The sequence below is a fragment of the Cebus imitator genome, unplaced genomic scaffold (assembly GCF_001604975.1).
Source record: "Cebus imitator isolate Cc_AM_T3 unplaced genomic scaffold, Cebus_imitator-1.0 Scaffold44, whole genome shotgun sequence".
In the NCBI taxonomy this organism is placed as follows: Eukaryota; Metazoa; Chordata; class Mammalia; order Primates; family Cebidae; genus Cebus; species Cebus imitator.
In genome coordinates this window covers 1284046-1306897 of record NW_016107359.1, presented here as the reverse complement: position 1 = coordinate 1306897, position 22852 = coordinate 1284046, and the positions used below count along the sequence as shown (strand labels likewise).

Here is a 22852-nt window from a genome sequence, read left to right as displayed (position 1 = left end):
TTGGTGTAGTATTTGGATTAGCATCTTATTCCGTGCCTTGTCAGCCTCATCAGTACATAAGCTATATATTTTTTCCAAAACTAGCAAAAATATGAATGCATTTTTTTCACTTTTTTTTTTTTTTAAATAAAGAATAATGACCAAGGTACCTGCTTAAACAAATACTACCAGCATTCATTAGTCAGGATGATTACATGTAAAAGAAATGATGCCAGATAGTAACAAATCCAAGAGAAGTTTATTATGAAAATGGCACCTGCGGATGAAAAAAATTAAGTTACATAAAGACAACCATGTATGTGACATGTATGAGAATCTACAAAAGTATAAAAAGAACCCTGTTGTAAATGAAGTATGTACATTTCTGATTTGCAGCATTATCAATGGTCAATGAAAAAAAAAAGTTTCAAAATAAGCCAGGCACTCAGGAAGTTAGGTCCGGTTAGCTTCACACAAAACAAATGTACCATAGCTGTCGCTTTGTAACGTTTTAATAATTTTTTTATATATATATCGTAGAGTTGGTAACACTGCTAAGATTTTTACGAACAGAATATCCCTTTCCCCATTATTCAGCTACTTGGCACCAGTCTCCTCATAAAAGTTTTCATATGTTTGTACAAGAAATAGTTAAAAACACAGACACAGTCTTCACAGGTAATGAAGTGTTTTTTTTTTTCATTTTGTAATTTTAAACACTATGGATTTAGACAGCAGCTGTGATTATCTGTTAGTTTAAATCACCAGAAATCATTTTGACACAACACAGAAACATTTATAAAAGAAAAAAAAACAGCTGTCTAGCTGTTCTTTGTAGCTGATAGGTGCATTCCTTTGATTGTTCGATAGCTAGAGTAGAGCTTCCAAAATTAATCTGTAAATTTCTCCATCGGCCTTCTTCACCTTCTAAACCTACTTCAATCCTTCAAGTAAGCTCACTTTTAAAATCTGTGGCATTTAACTTCTTTTTGTTCTTATCCCACCGTGGTTTGGGCCCAACTCATGTAATCAAAGGTCCTAGAGGAATCTACTCAACACAGTGACATTCAAAGGACAGCCGAGTTACTATATTAGCATTGCACTAGTAAACAAATATATATGACAATTCTAGATTCCATTATCCCCTCCCATTTTGTTTCTTAAAAATGTTGGTTGACCTTTGAAAAAATTTTCTGTCTCACTGGTAATTGCTTTATATATTGCTCCATCAGCCAACCTGAAAGGAAACCAAAGAAAAGCACCCACTGCTTATAGGTAGAGCACAAGGGACTCTGGGAATGTTAACAACTGAGGCTATATGGCATCAATTTATTTATATCTGAGCATTATTCTTCAGTGCTTTGTGTTGCACTCCAGAAGAGAGAGTCATACCCAGAATTCCGTTGTGGGAAAAATGGCTCCATTAACCTTGAGCTAGTTAAGAGTCTTTTTATCTCTGAGAATGAAAGAGATTTGGGGGATGGGGAAGGGATGAAGAGGAGGGAGAGGGGGAGATGGGAAAGGGAGGGAAAGAGAGGAGAGGTACAGAGAATATACACCAGCAAAGCAACAGCAGGAATTTTAAAAGGTAAAACGGAAGATTCACAGACAGTAGAAGCAGCATAGGGTGACATTACAGAGGAAGGCCACCACACAAAACCCACTAACCCCCAAGAATCACTGATTCACTAGGACTGCAGGAATGGGACTGTACCACTCCGGACTAGAGATAGAGCACAGAGAAGACAAAGGACAAAACAACTACATTAGCTTAGTATATACTGCATATAGAAACACACATTGAAACTGCAATGGGACTGACAGCCAAGGACACGTACACATTGTACACATTACAGTTCTCACATCTGTTATTAGATGCCTTAACAAACAGCTGCCAAAAATGAAGTGGAAGAAGAATTTATACTTGACAGTCATTTGGAGTGTTTGACACCACACTGATTTCTGGCAACAAAGACAAAATAGGATTTTTTTTCTTTTTCTTTTTTTCTTTTTTTTTTACTTAATGTGCAGTTTTCAGTTGCAGTTATCTGTTTGAAGCTTATTAACCCATTCTTTAGTTTTAAAACTTATTGGTTTCAACTCAGAAATAAGAACCAAAGGGAAAGAAATTCCATCAAATCAAATTAGTCCCCCACAATACAACCTTCCATTTTTTAAGCAAAAAAAAAAAAAAAAAAAAAAAAAAACCCCAAAAAACAAAACAAAACTCAAAACCATGTTAAATATTTTCCTTCTTTTACTCCGAAGTGTTATTGAAGTTGCAAAATTAGCCTCAGTTAGACTGAGTAAGGAAAACAAAAAGCTAAACAAAGGCAGTATGTACCTAAATGCTCCTCAAATCAGTTTGATTGAGTTTTCCAACAGCCCCTTTAAAAAGGGCTTTACTGACCCATTAAATTTAATGTGAGGCTATGTTTGTTAGTTGGGAGGTAAAAAATTTTAAGTCCTGCAGCAAACGTTAATGAGGGCTTTGTCTTAACTAACCAAGGAGACTGCAGCAACGGACTCCAGACCAGGACAGAACACATTTTGTTTTTTCCCCCAAAACCCAGCCCAGGAGCTGCATTTTGTATGAAGACATTACAGATTAATAAATGATAGCACCATGGTTTTAGAAATTAAGTTAATGTTTCAGTAATTAACATTTAGTCCAACTTTTTTTTTTAAACATTCTAGTCACAGGCCAGAAATTAAGTTTAAGAACCCAAATTATTTTTATGTGCAAGTAAGAAAATCTTAAAATCGTAACCGTAAAAAGAGAATTAAATTCTGCATAAAATTCTAAAATACTATTCCCCCTATTTTTTAAAGGAATTAGGAACAGAAACAAAAAACCACCCCATTTCATTTGACTTAGTCAAACAGGGCACATTGTTTATGCTTGTCTCTTTCCATCTTGATCATATCAAGATCTTTACGAAGAAACCCCAATGGTTGTCACTTGAGAAATCTCTTGACCACAAGACTGAGTATTCTATGGCAGAGGCATATACACATGAAAGACATCTTAATAAAGATGCAAAGGAAAGCAAAACAACCCAACACACATCTTAGAAGAAGACAAAACGGCAGGCAACTGGTCTTCTGACCCTCTGAAGGCAAAAAATAAACATATCTTTACACGAAAGAATAAGTCAAGTGAAAGAAAGAGGGGATGGAATGGGGACCGTCGTGGCGAGAGAAGACGCTGACCTGCTCGAATTCAAAGTGCTAGAATTAAAGGTCTAAACGAAAACGCCGACGATGCCTCCTCCGAGCGGGGCCTGGCCCGGCCCAGGCCGGGCGGCGCCTCAGTCCTCCTTGCGCTCCAGAGTCTGTGCCGCGTGGATGCCGTTGCTGTAGACCGGGAAGGGCAGCGTGGAGAAGAGTCCCTCGGCCGTGGTGAACACGTTGCCGGCGGGCATCTGCGTCAGGCTGGCCGCGCTCACGGCGCCGCCGAACGGTCCCGACATATTGAGCCGGTGCACGTGGTGGTAGAGCATCTCCATGGGCGTCTTGGGGTCGAGGCCGAAGCCCGGGCTGTTAACGTCCACGAAGTTAACAGCGTGCGCGTTGGGCAGCAGGTTGCTCTGCATGGCCAGGGTCACCTCGGCGGGCGCGTAGCGGATGGTGCCCGTGGTGTAGACCCTCTGCGCTGCCGTGCTGGTGGCGGCCAGGGTCCCGGTCACCCTGTGCACCAGCGGGAGCACGACGTTGCCCGCCTGCAACCTCTGCAGCGCCTCCAGGTCCCCAGTGTACAGCAAGGAGTTGGACGCGCTGGGGCCGCCGCCCCCGCCGCCGCCGCCGCCGCCGCCGCCCCCGCCCCCGCCGCCGCTCCCGGGGTGCTTGTCCCGCGGGGACGCCGAGAGCGGGGGCGACAGCGGGTCGGAGGCCACGGGGGCCAGGGCCGCGGTGGCCGAGGCGCCGAACTGAGTCTTGCGGGCGGCCGCGCCGTCGGCTCCCGGCGGGGTGAGGACCGAGTCGGGGATGGCCACGTGCAGGCCCCCGCCGCCCCCGCCCCCGCCCCCGCCGCCGCCGCCCTGCGGGGACGGGAAGTGCTCGGAGCTGGGGGGCTTGGTCATGCTGTAGGGGGACTCGTTCCTGGAGATCTCCCGGTTGGGCGGGTAGTTCCAGATGCTGCTGTCGTTGTCGAAGTTGATGGGTTCCGAGATCTCCGTCTTGATCTTGAGCACCGAGGCACTGTTGGGGGAGGACAGCAGCCGCGGCGGCTCCACCAGGCCCGCGTCCAGGCCGCCCGGGCTCGACGCGCTGGACAGGCGCCGGCGGCTGGCGCGGCCGCCCTTCTGCCGTTTCCGCCTTTTCTTGCGCTTCTGGTGCTTGCTGGAGGCCTGCGCGCCCGCCTCGCCCGCGCTGTCCGAGTCCTTGGCGCTGTCGGACGTGAGCGACTCGCAGTTCTGCAGCCGCAGGTCCGACTCGCTCTCCACGTAGCGCTCCACCTTGATCTGCATCGGGCCCAGCGCGCCGAAGCCGTCCTCGCCCGCCTTGGGGTTCTCGAAGTCCGAGTGCTCGAAGCTGTCGTCGCTGTCGCGGCTGTCCGGGTTGCTGGAGCTGTGGCCGTCGTCGTTGCAGTTCATGTCGTTGTCACACGCGTTGCCGGATTTCTTCCGGTCGGGCTCCGGGTCTTCGCTGTTCTCGGACTGGTTCCCCTTCTCGTCGGACTTGGAGTTCTCGTTGTCCTCTGCGTGGGGCCCGCGGCCGGCGGGGCGGAGAGAGAAGAGAGAAGACACCAGGTTAGCGGGGCGAGGCGGCCTGTCACCCGCGGGGGCTGGGGCGGGAGCAGAGCAGGCGTCGGTGCTCGTCACCAGCTTCGCCATCACCGTCAGAGGACTGAAAGCCGGGTTTCTCTCGGCTGAGGGCCTGGATCAGCGGGATGGCTACTCAAAGAGCGGGCCGTGGACCCGCTGCCCTGGCGTCATCTGCCCACCTGTTGCAAATGCAGACTCTCTGCTCCCACCCAGGTAGATTGAATCAGGTTCTGCATTGGAATATGACCCCCAGGTGATTCTCAGGCACATTCGAGTTTGAGAAGTCCTGCAAACATACTGAGGGAGTCAGGTTAACTAACCTGGAATAAGGCGCGATACAGAAAAATGGTGGCACGAAAGGTGACTTTCTAGAGAGTCTGCACTTTCCCTTGGTGAATATTTGTTCATTACTGAGAGCCACTCTCCCTCTTTCTATTATATTTTTATTATTTATTATTATTATTGGCAGGGTCTCCCTCTGTCCCCCAGGCTGGAGTGCAGCAGGGTGGTCACTGCTCACTGCAGCCTTGCCCTCGCCGGCTGAAGTGATCCTCCAGCCTTGGCCTCCCAAGTGGCTAAGACCACAGGTGCCCACCACACACCTGGCTAATTTTCGTATTTTTTGTAGAGACATGAGCTTTGCCATGTTGCCCATGCTGTTCTCTAACTCCTGCGTTCAAGCAACCCGCCCGCCTTGGCCTCCCAAAATGCTGGGATTACAGGCGTGAGCCACCACGCCACCTCACTGGGTGTCTTATTTTTATTTACTTGTCTCTTCTCCTACTAGTATATAAGCTCACTGGGGCTAGAAATTTTTGTTTTGTTCACAACTACATACTACATTAAAAAGGGGCAGAGACTACCAATTCTGTAACTTTTTATGTCTTTGTCAAGAACGTTCGAATTAATGCAATTTAGGGATAGGAAAACAATGAAGATCTGCCTTGAGTACTTGGCCCTCCTTCTGCCTCCCTGCAGCTGGGTCTGGAGGAAGGAAGGGACACATGCTTATGATGCTGGAGCGCAGGTACCCTCATGATAGGGGGTTGTGGCCAGGGAAACCTAGCTCCCACATTTTAGGGAGAATAGATTTTCCCAGTAACACAGCCTCCGAAGATTTACGGAGGAAGCCTGGCTGGCAGCCTAGACTAGAAGCTGTGGTCTTTGCCTCCCCTTCTGTAGCAGAAGAGGTAGGGTTAGAAGAGGTTTAGGGTTTACTTGCAGCTATAAAATCCTACAAATTTGGTGCTCCCTGGCCTTACGTGTGTCTCTGGAAGAGGGCTGGGGATGGGAGAAAAAGCAAATTTTTACATTAACTTTCCTGTGTCCCAAAGAACTACTCAGGAAGTCTGCTTCCCCAAAAGAAATGAAAATGCATGGATTAGTTCTGCACAGATTCAGGAAATAAGTAACAGTCCAGCACCCTGAAAGAGGCATTGATCCAGTCCATTAAGTATTCTACTTTAGAGGCTCAGTCCCAGCCCGGTGAGAATGTGAATATTTGGGGCTCAAAGTCACAGACTGTCTTGGAGCTGGCCCTAGGACCTGACTCCAGTAGAGGCCAAGAGCTAGCTATGAGGTTAGAGCAGGGCTTCCTCTGTGTGACCAGTGGACTGACATTAAGTGATTGCTAACAGCAACCAATCTCTTTCTCTCTCTCTCTCTCTTTTTTTTTTTTTGAGGCAGAATTTTGTTCTGTCGCCAGGCTGGAGTGCAGTGGCGCCATCTCGGCTCACTGCAACCTCCACCTCCTGAGTTCAAGTGATTATCCTGCCTCAGCCTCCCAAGTAGCTGGGACTACAGGCACCCACCACCACGCCCAGCTAATTTTTGTATTTTTAGTAGAGACAGGGTTTCACCATGTTGGCCAGGATGGTCTTAATCTCCTGACCTTGTGATCCACCCACCTCTGCCTCCCAAAGTACTGGGATTATAGGTGTGAACCACTGTGCCCAGCCTTTCTGTATATTTTTAAAAAGAGATCTCTCAGATCTCAAAAGCACTCTCCCTTTCTTCTGCGTGTAGATATATACACACAACTACATATATATACACACACATGTATTTATACAGCACCACATACCTATATGTATATACATGTATAGTACATACAGGTATGTAGTGGTGTACAATTACATGCGTGTGTGTGTGGAGAGAGAGGAGGAGACTCAGTAATAACTTGATGTGACATATGTCTCTCTGAAATGTGGCCAATTGCTTTGCCTCTGATGATGGCCCTCTGGCCTTTGCCCACCCCCATGTGTGGTGGAGAAGCCATCACTGCAGAACATGAAGAAGGAATAATACCTGTAATACCTGAGGTGTCTTTAGAGTCTGACTCAGAGTCGGATGTCTCTGAGGATTCGGAAGTTTTCTCCGGCAGATGGGGGAGCTGTGCGATGTCCATGGGCGTGTCCTTGTACTCAGGATTGCTGTGGGAGGGAGGCATTAGTCAGGAGTGCAGACACCCATTCTGCATGGTTTGTTTGGACCATCTTCTCCCCAACTTCTTTGTCCCAGTCGTCTGGAGTTTAGAAAGTTTCAAATACTAAACATGAAATCATTTCTCGGCTCTTCATGGGATTTTACGGAAGCTTGGCTTGCACGTGCCAGGGTACAGGTGCACCCTGCTGCAATGATCAAACATCCAAACGCTACATGAAAGCCACGTAGAAGCTTTTAAATAATCAGGTGCCACTGGGGGTCAGGGAACTGTGCTGCTTGACAGTCCTCCCAGGGTAACACCTGGGGGAAGGGAGGATGAGAAGTACCCTCAACAATTCATTCCCATGCCTCCTGGTGTGTCCTGTCTTCTCTTGGGGTCCTAATGAGTCCATGGCCTCAGTACTCTTGTCTTGGCCCCTTGATGTAGCTTCTCAGCTGCTCAGATGGCTCCCACACTATTGGTGGGGCAGCAGAGCCCTTGATCTGACAGATGCACAGGTGCACCGAGGGCTGCATGGATTATGGCTACCGAACTGTTAACACACCCATTACAATCACATTTTCATCTGCTCATGTGGTGTACACCTGTGGCTTGTTAGCTGGAAATCTGATTGCAGTGGGGAGAGTCCCAGTGTGAAAGAGGCCCTAACAGAAGGATCTAACCTCACTTGCACGAATGTGCTTAATTTTCATTCTATTTTTAATTTGGAAACAAGGCTTTTCTGGAAGAGAGAGCATGTTAAGCCAGTTTGACCTGTCTTCTGGAAATGCCACTCTAAGGCCACGGATGTATGAGGAGAGCAGGCTCCTGTAATCTGAAGGCACAAGGAAATCTTCCTGCTTCAAAATGGGAAATGCCTCTTCTATTTTTCTGTGATGGCTAACCAAGCAGAGACTTAAAATTGATGATCACTGACTCATTTGTTAATCTCTAGCAAAACTCCTATAGTAAAGAGTCACCATTTCAGTAACTACTCTAAAAGTGCAAATGTTCCTGGGAGGGGTAATTCACTAAAATGGACTATCAGGCATTTACTCGTTAGTGTGAATTAGCTTCAGCGGCAAAGATTTCCCTGCATAATCAGATGAGACTAATGGTGGGAAGGTGGACTTGGCCCGCGCGCCAGGCCGGCTCCAAATACTCTGAGTCTATAGTTAAGTGTTATGACGGAATGGGCAGAAGACTGGACGAGTGGTGATTTCAGAACAGGGCAGGACAAACCTGGATTGGGGCCCAGGTGCAAGGGTCTGGGAAGGAGGAAGTGACATGAAAGTATTACTCAGGGAAGAACGAAAGACAATAATGTGGGAGAGAAAACCAAACTTCTGCAGTTGCTGTTTTGCCAGGGCCACATCATTTTCTTCCTAGATCTCTAGCCTATGGAAGTGATACCAGTGAACGGCTATCTTGGTGGCGTTTCCCTTGCTAAAGTCCATCTACATTAGTCTTTGGGGGCTCACAGATCACTTGCCCTACAACTTACAGTCCCTTATCACTGACTTCAGGGAGGGTGTTTAGGTCAGCTGAAACAGGTCTTGTGTGCCTGAGACTGAAGCTTTTGAGGTTGAAGACTGGTCTTTGATACCTCAACTTCCTTCCTATCCATATGGATTTGATGGACTAGAATCACCAAAGCTCATGAGTGTGTACCATCTGATCCTAGGCTAGACCAATGGTATTTGGAGATTGACTACTTAAGTTTTCTTACTCTTTGCATTTGTGGGCAGAGGAGGAAGTCATGAGGCAGACGAGGCAGTAGGAAAGATCCAGATAGGAAGAAATCTCATGGAATGGGACTAAAACCACAGATGACTTCAGTACCTATGTTTCATAAACATGGGAGACAGACACTGCTAGCCCCAGGGTGCCTGTTACTAGCATTTAATTCTTAATGGCGATGAGTCTCCTTGTCACAGTATCATTTTGCCTAGCAAAATAATATCAGTGCCACAAGACCTTATTCTGTTTTCTGCCTGGCAGATGAGTTTTTATAGCCACCTGCATTGCATATAGTAATTATTTCATAAAACTCTGTACAAGGATTCCTTGATATCAGAACTCATCTTGAACACATCACAAACATGGGGGAGACTTTGCATAGAAAACAGGCCTTGGAGAAAGCCGCATTCAATACACACACTTTTACCTTTAGAGAGAATTAATGTAGAGCAGAATAGGTCAAAAAAGGAAATAGCAAGTAGATAAATGAAGACTCTTTTAAGTGGTGCACATTAAGGCCCTCTCTAGAGCAATAATCATTAGTGTCTGATTGATATGCTGTTGGTAGCAAGCACATTCATGCCTTCAAGTCACCACCAAAGTATTTGAACACACTCGGAAGGGCCAGTGTGCTGATGAGCCATGGTTGTTAGTGTCTCAGCTCCATTTGGCTGTCTCAAAGAAAAGTGGGATTCAGGTACTCCCTGTCTAAATCATCCGCCAAAGGGCACCAACTTCCATTCATAAGACCTATTGGAAATTTTCCTGCTCAGACCATGTGTGGCTCTGCTTGGTGGCTTTAGCCCAGGAGAAACCAAAGACCAGAATGATGAGGGTGGGTAGGAGCCAGGCCAAGTGCTGTGATAGCTTCATGCCAGGATGGGTGGAGGACCTTCTAGAAAGCCTGACCCCAAACTCAGATGGCCTAGTCTGTGGGTCTTGGTTGCTTTTCTGCTGGTTTGAATCCAAAGGTGGAGTAGATTGGGAAGGAAAGAGAAGTGGTGTCTCACACCAGAATTTAGAAAGCTTGGGCTCACTTGTAGATATAACATTAAGGACACATTTTAAGAGCAGTAAAACCTGCCCAAGATCACAACACAGTGGGTCAGAAAAAGATTGTCTTCAGTTTTATACCACTATTGTCTTGATCCTGGCAAAGCAACTCACTTTGTTTACCAAAACTTTAATGCCCGGGAAGTCAAACCCTATGTAATATGCTAAGGGCATTAAAGGGATGAAATATAAGAGGAATAGGATGTTCTGTGCCATTTTTCTCCCATTCACTTTTACTTAATTTTCACAAGGACTGGAGTGTGTGAGTGTGTGTGTGGCAGAGGGGCGTAGGGTGGGGGGGGGTTGGGGGGCATGAGGAGATACTTTTTGAATGCTTCAGCTGTAGGCCAAGGTTTATGTCCTTCTGGCCTAAGCATTTGTGGGAAAACCAAAGCAACTTCTGCAGAGATGCCCAAATGCTGACAGACCAAGAATTACTGAAAATCTTCCAAGTCCCTTCCAACATAGTTCAATCTTCTCACATTTATTTGAATCTTGTAGAAACAACAGCAGAATTGCCATGAAATTCCACCCTAGGTACTGTCAAAAGATAATACTCACGACATGTCAGCCATTAACCATAGGGCTGCATATTCTACAACCGGGACAGAAATAGAAAAGAAGTAAAAATATACCTAAGAAGGTAATTCACCCAGATGATATTCTTTTCATTTGCATTCTTGGCGTTAATAGCTATGGTGGCACTGGACTGTATCCAAATATATCCTCCATTCTTCTGCATCCAACGATAGTACTTTGTCACACACTGACCCTTATTCAGCACTGGGGAGAAAACAAAACCAAACACAGGCATTGTATTAAGACTGGGATCAAATAACTTTTTATTTTTTAAATCTCTACAAAACCTCAAGCCTAAAAATGGGAGGACCTGCACCAAGTCAGGGGTGGCCCTCTGTATGCTTACTATAGAATGCCATTAGAAGGACAAATGAAATCAGCAATTCAGTGAGGTGGCAGCTCTGGAGCCAGGGTTACTGGCATTTGTAGCAGGACTTTATTCTGTTTTGGGCAGCCATGGTGTGAAAAGAATGAAAAGACTACAAATCTTTTTGGCTCACGGAACACCTAATGCGGTGTGGATATTGTCAATGGGTTCGACATCAGATGGTAAGAAAGGCAAATTTGTATGTGATGTATTCATAGCTTTGAGGTAGACCTCTTTGAGATTCTGGATATTTGAATGAGTTCAAAGATGCTTTACCCCATATTTTTGATCATTTCTCCTCAGTGTAAGCAATCTCAACCCACATCCTTATATGTCTGTCCCTTTTGATCTTGCCTAACAGAATTTACAGTCCTTGGATGAACTAAATTTATATTGGTCAGTCGGGGGAGATTCTGGTGAGACTTCGCTGAATGTTGGAACAAAATAAATTCCCCAGTGGAGTCAGAGAGAAGCACTGGCCTAAGGGAGGCACAGAATTGACTTGGCTGGAGCCAAACAGAGTGACAGCTCCACACAGACGCTGAAATATGGCCCCAAATGAAGGAACAAGTAAAAACAATCAGTAATGTGAAACGGTGCCATTAAATATCCACTGAAAGAAAGCTTTAAAATGCAGATGTTAAAAATGATACTTTAACCAAAATCTCGCCAAGTTGAAATTGATTTGATTTGTATCTGGGTACTCCTGAGCTAGTAAAAGGGGAAAGTGCAGTAAATCATCCCCTGAAATAAAGTGCTGTGGATGGGAATGGTTTAAAAGGGTGCCGGAAATGTGGAAAACCTGCTGTTATTACTTGGATACGGATCGCAGCAACTCGTCGCCCCCCAAAAGCTCACCGGCTGGCTGGCCACTAGAGGGCAGTGTGCACTCATCTACGTCGCCCATTTTTGGCATGTCCTTGTCTCCGTCTGCTAAAATGAAAAACCTCTAACTGCTGTAATAAATTTGGCTAAATTAGCTGCTAAATGGTTATCTCAAGTAATATGTATTTGCATTAATCATCTTGCTCTAAACCAGAACAAGCCAGAGTCCTAAAGATGTAGTAAATTCATATTGTCCATTTAATTACGGCTAATAAGTGCTTCATATACAATAGTTTCATGAAGTACATTTAGATTTTTTTTTTTTTAGAGGGGTGGATGGGTGTAAAGGGAAGTCACTTTGGAAAAGAGCTGTGTTTAAGGCTGTTGAAGCTCTTCTCATCATTAGCCATTTTACTGGCTCTGAAAGTGCTCAAAAATCACACGTCCATCAATTATATCCATAAACATATAAACTTGGAAGGTTTTCTTCCATTCTCCTTTTTTTTTTTTTTTCTTGCAGCACACTAACTGGGCGGTTATAAAATCTGGTAATTATGTCTTAACTGTGAGTTGAAAAAGCCTTACTTTGATGAATGTTTCAAATCATAACAAGTTTCATTCTGGAACTGCTCACAAGTTCAGAGTGTCTTTCAGGCCCGGACTATCACCTTCTCTTGGTGGCGGGGCTCCACAGGTTGCATTGTTCTCTGCTTTTGTAGGCAATTGTAAGTTCTGCCATTCTGCATGCACGGCTTCCCAGGCTACAAAACCGCGTGGTGAAGCTGAAAGCAGTAAAATACTAACTCCGCCATACAGCTCTTCTGTTAAACCATTGTTGCATGCAACAAGATGTGCTTTTATTCAAATCCTCTCAGCCTGGTTCACTATTAATAGGGAACGATGGGTTATATAATTCTGTCCACTATTTTCACCGAGAAAACTTCCAGCACCCCAGTCAGTGGTTGGGGGTATAAATCTGTCTGCTTTGTATCCAAAATGAGGAATAATTTCAACTGGTTCTAGTATGTTGAACAAAGGCAAAGAGACTAAGAAACCCTTTTTAGAATCACATGAAGATTACACTGAGATGGCAGGCCAGATCAGCACAGCCTGCCTGGGAGTTCTAGACTAGAATTTGAACAAAAGCAGGCAACACTTTAAAAAGAATTATCTCCAGTATACAAAGTATAGAAAGGGGCAAAGGGATAAAGGAGTTACAAAATCAAATTAGAATCTGCAGAATCAACGTAAGGATCAGCCCACCTCCTTCCTGATAATACTTTCTCTTAATAAAATCCCAGTTTGGAAATGGATATCCAGCCAAATGTTTGACCTCCATGGTGTAGCGAAGGGGGCCCAAAGGCTTCTTTGCTAAGAGATTGTATGGTGTCATCTTTTTGAGTTATGGTGGGATAACTCTGGGTCTGCTTAAGTGGATGTGTGTTTCCTGAGAGGATAGATCCAGCATTCATTTGTTAGGGCCCATGAATACAATAATACAGCTTTTTTTTATTACCCAGGCCAAAGGTCAGCTAGCAAAGAGAGGAGACCTAAATGTGAGAGAGGCAGGACAGGTGACTTCTGATGTGAGGCAGTATCTGTAAAAGGACTGAAGGGGGTCCGGGTGCGGTGGCTCACACCTGTAATCCCAGCACTTTGGGAGGCCGAGGTCACCTGAGGTCAGGTGGATCACCTGAGGTCAGGAGATCGAGACCAGCCTGACCAATGTGAGGAAACCCTGTCTCTACTAACAATACAAATTTAGCTGGCATGGTGGTTGCATGCCTGTTATCCCTTAGGAGGCTGAGGCAGGAGAATCACTTGAACCCAGGAGGCAGAGGTTATGGTGAGCTGAGATTGCGCCATTACACTCCAGGCTAGGCAACAAGAGTAAAACTCTGTCTCAAAGGAAAAAAAAAAAGACTGAAGGGGAAGGGAATTGCTCAAGGCCTCCTTGGGCTTCCTTGGGGGGTCAGGGAGCCACCTGATCGCCCTTGACTTTCTGTGGTGAATATCACAAAGCAGGTTTGGGAGCCCACCATAGGCAGCTGAAGAAGACAAGTTTGACCTGACCTGTGGTTTACCTTGGGCCAGTCTGACAGACAGAATTCCTAAAGGGTAGACATTCTTCCTTGGTCTTAGATCATAACTGTTTCATAGGGATTAGTGTTTTCTGAATGAGACCCCCCAGGCGCCAGCGGGAAGCTAGATAACTACAGATACAGTGCAGAGTCAGGACAAAATATTTACCAAAACATCACCCAAGATGCTTTTGGTTTGCAAGAGATCTTGTAAAAGAAATAACGTTTGGGAGGCCAAGGCAGGTGGATCACTTGAGGCCAGGAGTTTGAGACTAGCCTGGCCAACATGGCGAAACCCTGCTTCTACTAAAAATCCAAAAATTAGCCAGGTGTGGTGGTATGCACCTGTAATCCTAGCTACTAGGGAGGCTGAGGCACAAGAATCATTTGAGCCTGGGAGGCGGAGGTTGCAGTGAGCTGAAATTGAGCCACTGTACTCCAGCCTGGGTGACAGAGTGAGACTCCAACTTAAAAAAAAGAAAAAAGAAATCATAATGGAATTTAGCTTCTTTAAAAAATGAACAAGAAGTACTTTTTGCTTGCGCCTCCAGAATATAAATTTGTGACTCTGGGATGAAGCTTCTTTTTTGGAAAAAAAAAAAAAAAAAAAAGTCCTGTTGGCAAATCACTTGGATCATTCCAGCTGTGCCAGAGGCAGGATCTGACAGCTTTTCCTGAGCTCATGTGGTCCTAATCAGCTCAAGAAGAAAAGCCACCTTGGTGCCAGTTTGAAAGAGATTTTTAGTGTGTAATAAATTAGAGAACTTGAAAAACACAGAAAAAACTTTTTTGATTCTCTTTAATCCTGTGGCAGTTGTTTTTTTATTTTTAAGTTTTAGATTTAGAAAGCAGTGAGAAAGGAGAAAATATTTGTATCAGTTTATGTCATAAAATTCCTTTTGTGGGGAATAACAAAAATAACCACCATGTGAGTTACCTGACATGCAAGTCCTTAAAAAGATAGTTAATTGTCCCTTGAAAAGAGATAGATGCTCATCACACCAATGAGCCTGGGAGTGAAGTCATAACCATGTCTGCAAACTACAAAGGAAAAGGAGCAGAAGGAGAAGAAGGAGAGAGAGGTTCTGTTTGGAATATCACATCTTTGTCATATGGTCCGGGTACTTCTGAGATGTAACGTGGTGTCTTTTCTTTGGTTTATCCCAGTATACTTTTTTCTGTCTAAAATTTTGGGGCTGAGTAGCCTGCGTGTCTCTCATTAAATTCACTGATCACATCAAAGCATCTCTAGAATTACGTCTTTAAAGTTGTACTCTAGAAATTACTTTTAGTTTGAGGATCCCAAAACTTTTAAATGGTCTCTTAGATTTTACAGAGGAGACCTCAAGACATAGACAGGATAAAGACACTTGCATAGGTTCACTTAGAATCTCGAATGGTCCCAGACATGCTGAGAACATCTGTGCTGGCACACAGGAACACATTCCTTGCTCCTCTGAAGCCTAGGGTGTAACCAGTTGCTTTTGGCTGTTGTTGCTGTAAGGAAAACCAGGAGGCTGCTGTCGGCACCACCCCACCCTCCAAGTTATAGGTGCCTTAGAGTTTTAAGCTGCGCTCTTCAGAGGACACAGGTGACCTTCCACTTGCGAGAGGAATACTATAGAGATGAACTGGGAGAGACTTTAATCCTCCCAGTCGAGGATTTTCCAAGCTTGCTTAGCTAACAATTAGAATATTCCATAAGTCAGTGTGTCTTTGGCTATTGAAGTCAAAATATTAATACCACACACCCTTAACTGTGAAGGAAGCTACAGATACAGTTCAATCAAAAGAAAATTGTAGAGTGCTTACATTTCGGAACATGTGACCTTTCACATCAAATACATGTTTCCGCTGTCCACCCACCCCCAGACTGGATGCTAAGTTTTATTAAATATCTTTTTAAAATGTCACCTGCTCTCTTGGTTTGAGCTTAGTGGTTGGCGTATAAGAAATGTACTGCTCTGAGAGAATAATTCCTCTCCCTGCAAATCTGATGAACTTTTTGCTGAGGCACACATCCACGGCCCTGCACACAGTTACCAACAGAGGGATTTCAGTTTTCCTTGGGAAAACTTTGTCCGCAGACACAGACTGATGACTGAAAGGACATAAAGGAAGCCAGTGTCTGTGGCAGGAACATAATTCTGGTGGTAAATCAAAACAAATCAGTACAAGTTTGCCTTCAGAAATATGGAGAAAAAAAGAGAACGTGGTCCCTTCCTGTTGGGCTGTTCTACAAAATCAAAGCCGAAGATTCTAAATAGTGAGTTAGTTGTGTCGTAAAAAGAAGGAAGCAGTCTAATTCAGTTTGAAGAGGAGATGAAGAACACATATCAAAAGCGGTCTTTTAGCAAAGTGTCTCACAAAAGGACATTTTAGTGGTTTGCATATGCATTAAAAAGCTGCAAGACATGGTGCATTCAGGTAAGTATAGAATAAATAGGAAATGGTGAGATCATCGGAGATTCCACACTTCACATTCACACAGCCGAACAAAGAGCTTCATTATCGTCATGGCGATAGGAGGACGCATCTGTGGCGCCATTCACCCCCTCCGGGAGGTACCTTCATCAGTGGCCGCGGAGAACGGAGAGCAGGTGCCTTCTGCTAGAAACTCAAAAATTATTTCTGAATTCACTAGAGTGTGTATCTGTGTGTGTAAGTGAGGGGGGTGTGCTAGAATCACACTTTCTACTTAATACCACAGTTGGGTGCTTAGCTGTAGCCACTGGTTCTCTTTCTACATTCACAAAACTGGCAGATGAAACATGAAAAAGAATACTGACTCTTTAATCTCTGCTTCTCCACCTAAGGCCCAAGGCAGGCTGACAGGGAACTTCATTCTGGAAACAGGACTTTTTTTCTTTCTTTCTTTCTTTTTCTTTTTTTTTTTTTTTTAATTCTGGATTACTTTTCTTCGGCTTTTGAAAACTGTGGGCTATAGGGGAATGAACCTGACATAGACATAAAACAAGAACAAGTTTCCTTATCTAAAAAGTTATAGTCCTTGATGCTTACAGGAAGGTCATTTTCAAAACCCACAGGAGAAACACAATTATAGCCAGAAACTGCATTAAGTGCTTTATTTACTCGCAAAAGAGACAGTTTTTCATTTAGAACTGCTCATAGGATCAACCAAGGCTTTGATGCTATGCAGACTTTTCTATAGATTTTGTAATTAGTGAGCTAGATGTCTTAAATAGCAGGCATCCAGAAATTGGTTTTTAGGTTTTTTTTTGTAAATCTATATGCTGAACAATATTTGGTAAAATTGAAGGATATTTGATACTTAATGTGAGTTATGAGCTTAAGGACAGAAGACCTGTGGATGTTTTGTGAATGACGATGCATCATCTATGGATTTCCCCCCCAATACGCTAATGGCAGGCCCTGCTTGAATTGCCATCTGTGTGATTTACAACCTCAGGAGAGGTTTTTTTCCTATACCACTGCCAATTGATAGATTTTTATTAACTGTTAATATTGAATCATGCAGAAAACTTTTCATTGATTTAGAACACGTCAATTTAAGTTTAAAAAATAAATTCCCCTCTTCTTCATGATAATGTACTGAATTGAGGAACAAGGTTTTAAACACTGATAGTGTTCTAGGACAAGAAGAATAAAAATAGTTGTTGGCACGAGGGACATCTGAGATCACAGCATTTTACAAGCTGTTTTCAGACCAGCCAGGGAGTTTCAGTCCCACTCATTCATTCCCTTCTCAACCTAAAATAGTTAAGGATAAAGTATTTTTTTAAGGACCTATACCTTCTCTTTTTTGGGGGATTTGTTATAAAAATGAGAAGCAGTGAACTCTTCAACATGGAATGAAGAAGGATTTAAGGGGTAGGAACTGAGGGAAATGGTGAATTTATTCAATCAATTTTTTTTTTTTTTTGAGTGCCTACTCTGTGCTAGTCACAAGGGGATATCAGCGTGTGCAAAATGTGTCCTGGGCCTGTCCTCCTGCGTCACTCTCCATGAGTCTTGATAATTGCATTTCCCTTGTCAGTGATTGGTTTAGGTTTAGAATATGATGAAACACTGGGCAATGAAAGTCAAGTGGAAGTCTCTACTGTGAAAGGTTATTGAAAAAGTTTTATTCACTCTGGAAACAGGGATTTACCTCTACTTGCCTTTGAATGAGAAAGAGATGCTTATGAATCATTCTCACTAATAAGTTTATAACAGGGACAACTGTGTGGTAGGTGGAATGGTGGTATATAGGTCTATGGAAGCTCAAGGAGATCTGACTTGGGCTGGGTGAATTCTTTACCTCCCTTTAACAAATAAGCATTTTAAAGTACTGAAGCAGTTAATCTGATTTGGGAGTAGGGAAAACTGAAAACAGACACAGGGATGATGTGGACCTTATACTCAGATTTATTTTGTCTCTGGTGGGCCTTGTGCTTCTGGAGGCAATCATTTTGTTAAATCCACTAAACATCTTTTTTTTTTTTTTTTTTTTTTTTTTTTTTTTTTTTTTTTTTTTTTTTTTTTTTTTTTTTTTGAGATGGGAGTCTCGTTCTGTTACCCAGGCTGGAGAGCAGTGGTGTGATCTAGGCTCACTGCAACTTCTACTTCCCAAGTTCAAGCGATTCTTCTGCCTCAGCCTCCTGAGAAGCTGGGACTACAGGCGCGTGCCACCATGCCTGGCTAATTATTAGAATTTTTAGTAGAGACAGGGTTTCACCATGTTGGTCAGGCTGGTCTCAAACTCTTGACCTCATGATCCTCCCAAAGTGCTGGGATTACAGGTGTGAGCCACCACGCCCGGCCTAAACATCTTTAAAAAGAAATATATAAGTAGTGAGGCACAGGTATATAAAACCTAGTGTTTCAGAAAATCAGAAATATTTCCAGGAGCCCAAACAATTCCATTTGTTCATCCATTATGTAGATTTTTAGAAGTCCAAGTAGTTTGTTCTGAAAACATAGATTATTCCATGTAGCAGTCATAGTTGACTGTCCGCTCAACAGCTGTTCTGCCACTTCCTCCTGGACAACAGAAGTCTAATTTTGGATGGCCTCCTCCTAACTCCCAGGAGAATAAACCTTGATTGTTTAAGCCAGATCTAGTGATTCTAGACCCTTGCCAGTGAGTGGCTTAGGCTTGGGCACTCCATGACACATGGGACTATGAGACACAAGGGGCTTTCCCTGCCTGCTGTGGTATGGGGGTGAAGCGCTTCTGGGAAGGTTTTCTGTGCACTCTCAAATGAACACAAAACACTGGTGGACCCTTTCCTCATTTTGGATATTGCCCTATGAGGAATCGATGATGGGGATGTTATCTTGATCTTCTAAACAAGTCTTTTGATAATGAAAGTTAAGTCATTTTTTCTGGGATTTTCTGTTACTTGTAACCAGATGCATTCTAGCTGATATGCCCCCACCAAAAGTTCTAGGAAGCCAGAAAAGATGTGGGAGTTCATAAAGAGGTTTGAGTAACCTGATCTTTAGTGAACTCTGCATGTATGGAAAAACTGTTGTATGTTAGACACATACAGAATTAAATCCTCTGCCACTTGGCTGGGCGTGGTGGCTCATGCCTGTAATCCCAGCACTTTGGGAGTGGGAGGCGGGTGGATCATTTGAGGTCAGGAGTTCGAGACCAGCCTGGCCAACATGGTAAAACCCCATCTCTATTAAAAATACAAAAATTAGCTGGGCGTGGTGGCAAGCACCTGTAATCTCACCTATTCGGCAGGCTGAGGCAGGAGAGTTGCTGGAACCCAGGAGGCGGAGGTTGCGGTGAGCCGGGATTATACCATTGCACTCCAGCCTGGGTGACAGAGTGAGGCTCCATCTCAAACAACAACAACAGCCCCCAAAATCCTCTGCCACTCATTTGTGTTAAAAAAAAGTTTGAATGAGGTTTTTTGAGATATGTAGGGTATCATTAAATAAATGTTTTCAGGAAACAGTTCAAAAATAGTTGTATAACATTGACAACAAGATGCCATTATAAGAAGTAATGGAATGATTTTATTTAGGTTAATTGATTTAGGTTAAAATGGATGACTCAGAGGTATTGATTTTTTTTTTCTTCTTCAGATCATGCCTTATAAGAGCAATGGGTTATTTTTTGTTGAATATAAAGTTTTTCAAAAACTATAATAAAATCAGCTACTAATTGAAATAATAATAAGGAAAAGCTCCCGAATCCATGTGAGAATGTTATTAGAATGTGTCAGTCAAATCAAAGTTCTAGCTTGCTCTCTGGGGAGGCAGAAAAGATCACGGGTTTGGATTCTGTGTCTCTCCTACGCCCTTCCAAGCCTGCAATGCCTGAGACCACTCCTCCATCTCTCTGGCCATCCTCTTTCAAAGCCCAGGGAAAATCTGCCTGCCCTAGGGCTTTTTCTCCATCCTCTCCTTGGTTGCTCTCATGTCTGGGGTTTCTGTGTTTTGTCCTTTCAACTTAACAGACTCATTTTATACCAGTTATTGAGAATTGGCTGTTTCACGCTGCATTCTCTACTAGTATGTAAGCTCCTCGAAGGTGGAGACCACACCTTAGTTGTTTTTGAAACCTCGTAGCAATGACACAGGCTTTGCATATAGTAAGTGCTCACAATGTTAGATGAACTTGAACAGTAACAAAAATTACTGCTCATATTCATTCACACAGTCAAGTACACATAAGAAAATATTCACCCGAGGAAAAAACCAGTAAGATCTTTTGCTTAGTAGGTTGCCTATTACTACTATGTATACTCTGTTAAATTTTTCCCGTTGATATTTAAAACTTTACATCTTTGTAAAGAAGTCAGCTTCTTTATCAAGTAATCCTATTCTTGTTTCATTTGAATACTGATCAAGTACCCTCAGAGTTACTTCACTACTCACCTTTTGCTGCTAGTCTCAGAATTCATACAATTTGAGAGGAAAAGAAAACTGACATACTCAGTTTATATTTACCGTTTACTTCACGTAAAATAGTGCCTTCTAAATACTAGAATGGTCTGTACTTTTTCAAGCTTTCACATGAATATGAGTCAGCTGGGGATCTTGCTACCTGCAGATTCGAACTGGGAAAAGCCTCTAATCCTGAGTCTCTGTGAGTTCGCAGGGGGTGCCAATGCCACTGCCCCACTGATGCACAGTGTAGCAAGCCCAGCAGGGATGTGCGCCTGGAGTTCAGCCCTCTCGCTGTTCGCTGATCTCTGTGCTTGCGTGCCTATGGACTTGAAAAGCCAAAACGAGCACCGTCTCTCTGTCGGTACCTACCATCACCACCTCCCCCACCAAAAAAAGTAAGACAAAATAATACAAATTCACTCCTGCATAAAAACCTGCCTTTATCTTGTCTCCTTGTGACAGTTGTTTTTCAGTTAATGGCCAGGCACACGATGAAGGCTGACTTGGCTTCTGAAGAAAGTCAGACATGGTAGCTATTACATGCATTTCCTTTCATGGGAATTTTCATATTCATATGGCAGAAGGGGAAAGTCCAGGTTATTTGCTTTGGGGAAAGTCCAGCCAATGACCAGGTTGCAGCTAAATCCCTGAAGACCCACCCCTGAAAAAATGCTGAGATCAGAGAACAGAAAAAAGTCCCCTGTGCTATCTGCATTTGGCCCACCCATCAAACTTGCCACCTTCTCTTTCCTTCACTTGCAGCTTCCGTTTCTGTGTGCAGTGGCTGCATACCCAAACCAACAATTAAATTCCCCCTTTGTTTGTGTGGCAGATGACAAATGCATGGAGGACATCTTGTGTTGCCTAGGCAGGCAGGGCACTTACTTTGATTGATGCTCGGTTGTGGAAAAAAATGAGCTGGGAAGGAATTACAATAGAGGGCCTGCAGACTGGAAGGGGATATACTAATTAGTCCTGCATTAAGCAGTCTGCTTGCATTTGGCGATGAGACGCCTTCAGGAGGGAAGTGTAGGGGTTATTGATGCAAAACAGCATGGAATGCATTATATCAGGTAGCTGTATATTAGTTTTGTTAGAAAGTACAGAAGTTTATAATTAAGAAATAAACACTTAAGCTACTAGTTTTTATTTTTTATTTTTTATATATACAGCCCCCAAGTATATTGGATAGGCCATACTTTTTAACTGCATATGATCTCAAAGACAATCTGAAGTCCTTCTGTCTTTCTGAAAAACTCTTCCAGAGTTTTCTCAGACTGGGTAAGGTGTTAGGAAGGAAAAAAACTGCCACCACACCTACAGTCTCTGGCTCGTTTTCTCTGAAATCCCACAGCTCCAGAGCCTTAAGCCTCACTGGTGGAGCAGAACCTCATAAAGAGAAAGGAAGTTTTCCCCTAGGCCACTCTTTAAGGTTTTAGAAAGTTGTTGCTGATTTGACCCACAAAGAACCCTAGGAATATCTCAAGACAGATTCAGCTCCTTCTCTAGACAAAGGGCTGAATTAAATGGAAATAAAGAGCAGTGCAAAGCATGCATCTCTGTTTGGTTTAGCATTCTATTTTTGGGGGGCTATAGGCAGAGGTAGAGTGGTAGGTGGTTGCACTGAAACCTCTCATAATTGAAGAGCCACACAGACACCATAGGTGACCAGAGTGTGTAACTGTGGGAAGGTGTTAGTGATCACCTCTCAAGTCAGTACCTCCTAAGCAATGGAAAACTGTAGGGAAGAAAAGGTGAAGATGCCCCCAAAATTGCTAATATAAATGGTTTAAAATTCTAATCTTTAAATGTTGATTTGACCTAAAGAATTGGTGAAATTGGTTTTAAACAAAAGAAATCACAGAGCTCTTTGGTCACAGTGTGAAAGAAGGGGCCCCTAAAACTCCCTTGGTTTTAGAGTGTAGTTCTACTAACCTACGATGTTGGTATCAATAATGTGATTCTTACTGATTTTTTATGTTGGAATCCATGAACTATCAGTCATCTCATGTTAACTTAGTGGAAGAGCAGATGGTCTAAGTTCTTGGTTCAATTTATCAGAGTTGTAATCCTGGTACAACTGATATTCCTCTTTTCTTATTTTAGAGACAAGTTCATTTATGGATTTATAGATGCCTAGGCAAGGAAAAAAGACATAAGTGATGAA

The 22852-nt window shown here is 43.6% G+C and overlaps 1 protein-coding gene across 3 annotated transcripts in view; it reads right to left on the bottom strand.

The window, feature by feature from the left end:
• Positions 1 to 216: 216 nt before the first annotated feature.
• NPAS3 (neuronal PAS domain protein 3) overlaps positions 217 to 22852 on the bottom strand; it is an 853232-nt gene continuing 830596 nt past the window's right edge. For all 3 annotated transcript variants that reach the window (XM_037737870.1, XM_017526774.2, XM_017526776.2), the window contains 3 exons: positions 10599 to 10746; positions 7053 to 7177; positions 217 to 4678 (listed from right to left, as the gene is read on the bottom strand). In XM_037737870.1, the coding sequence (XP_037593798.1) occupies positions 3291 to 4678; positions 7053 to 7177; positions 10599 to 10746 (1661 nt within the window). In that variant the 3' untranslated portion in view covers positions 217 to 3290. The remainder of the gene's footprint in view (positions 4679 to 7052; positions 7178 to 10598; positions 10747 to 22852) is intronic.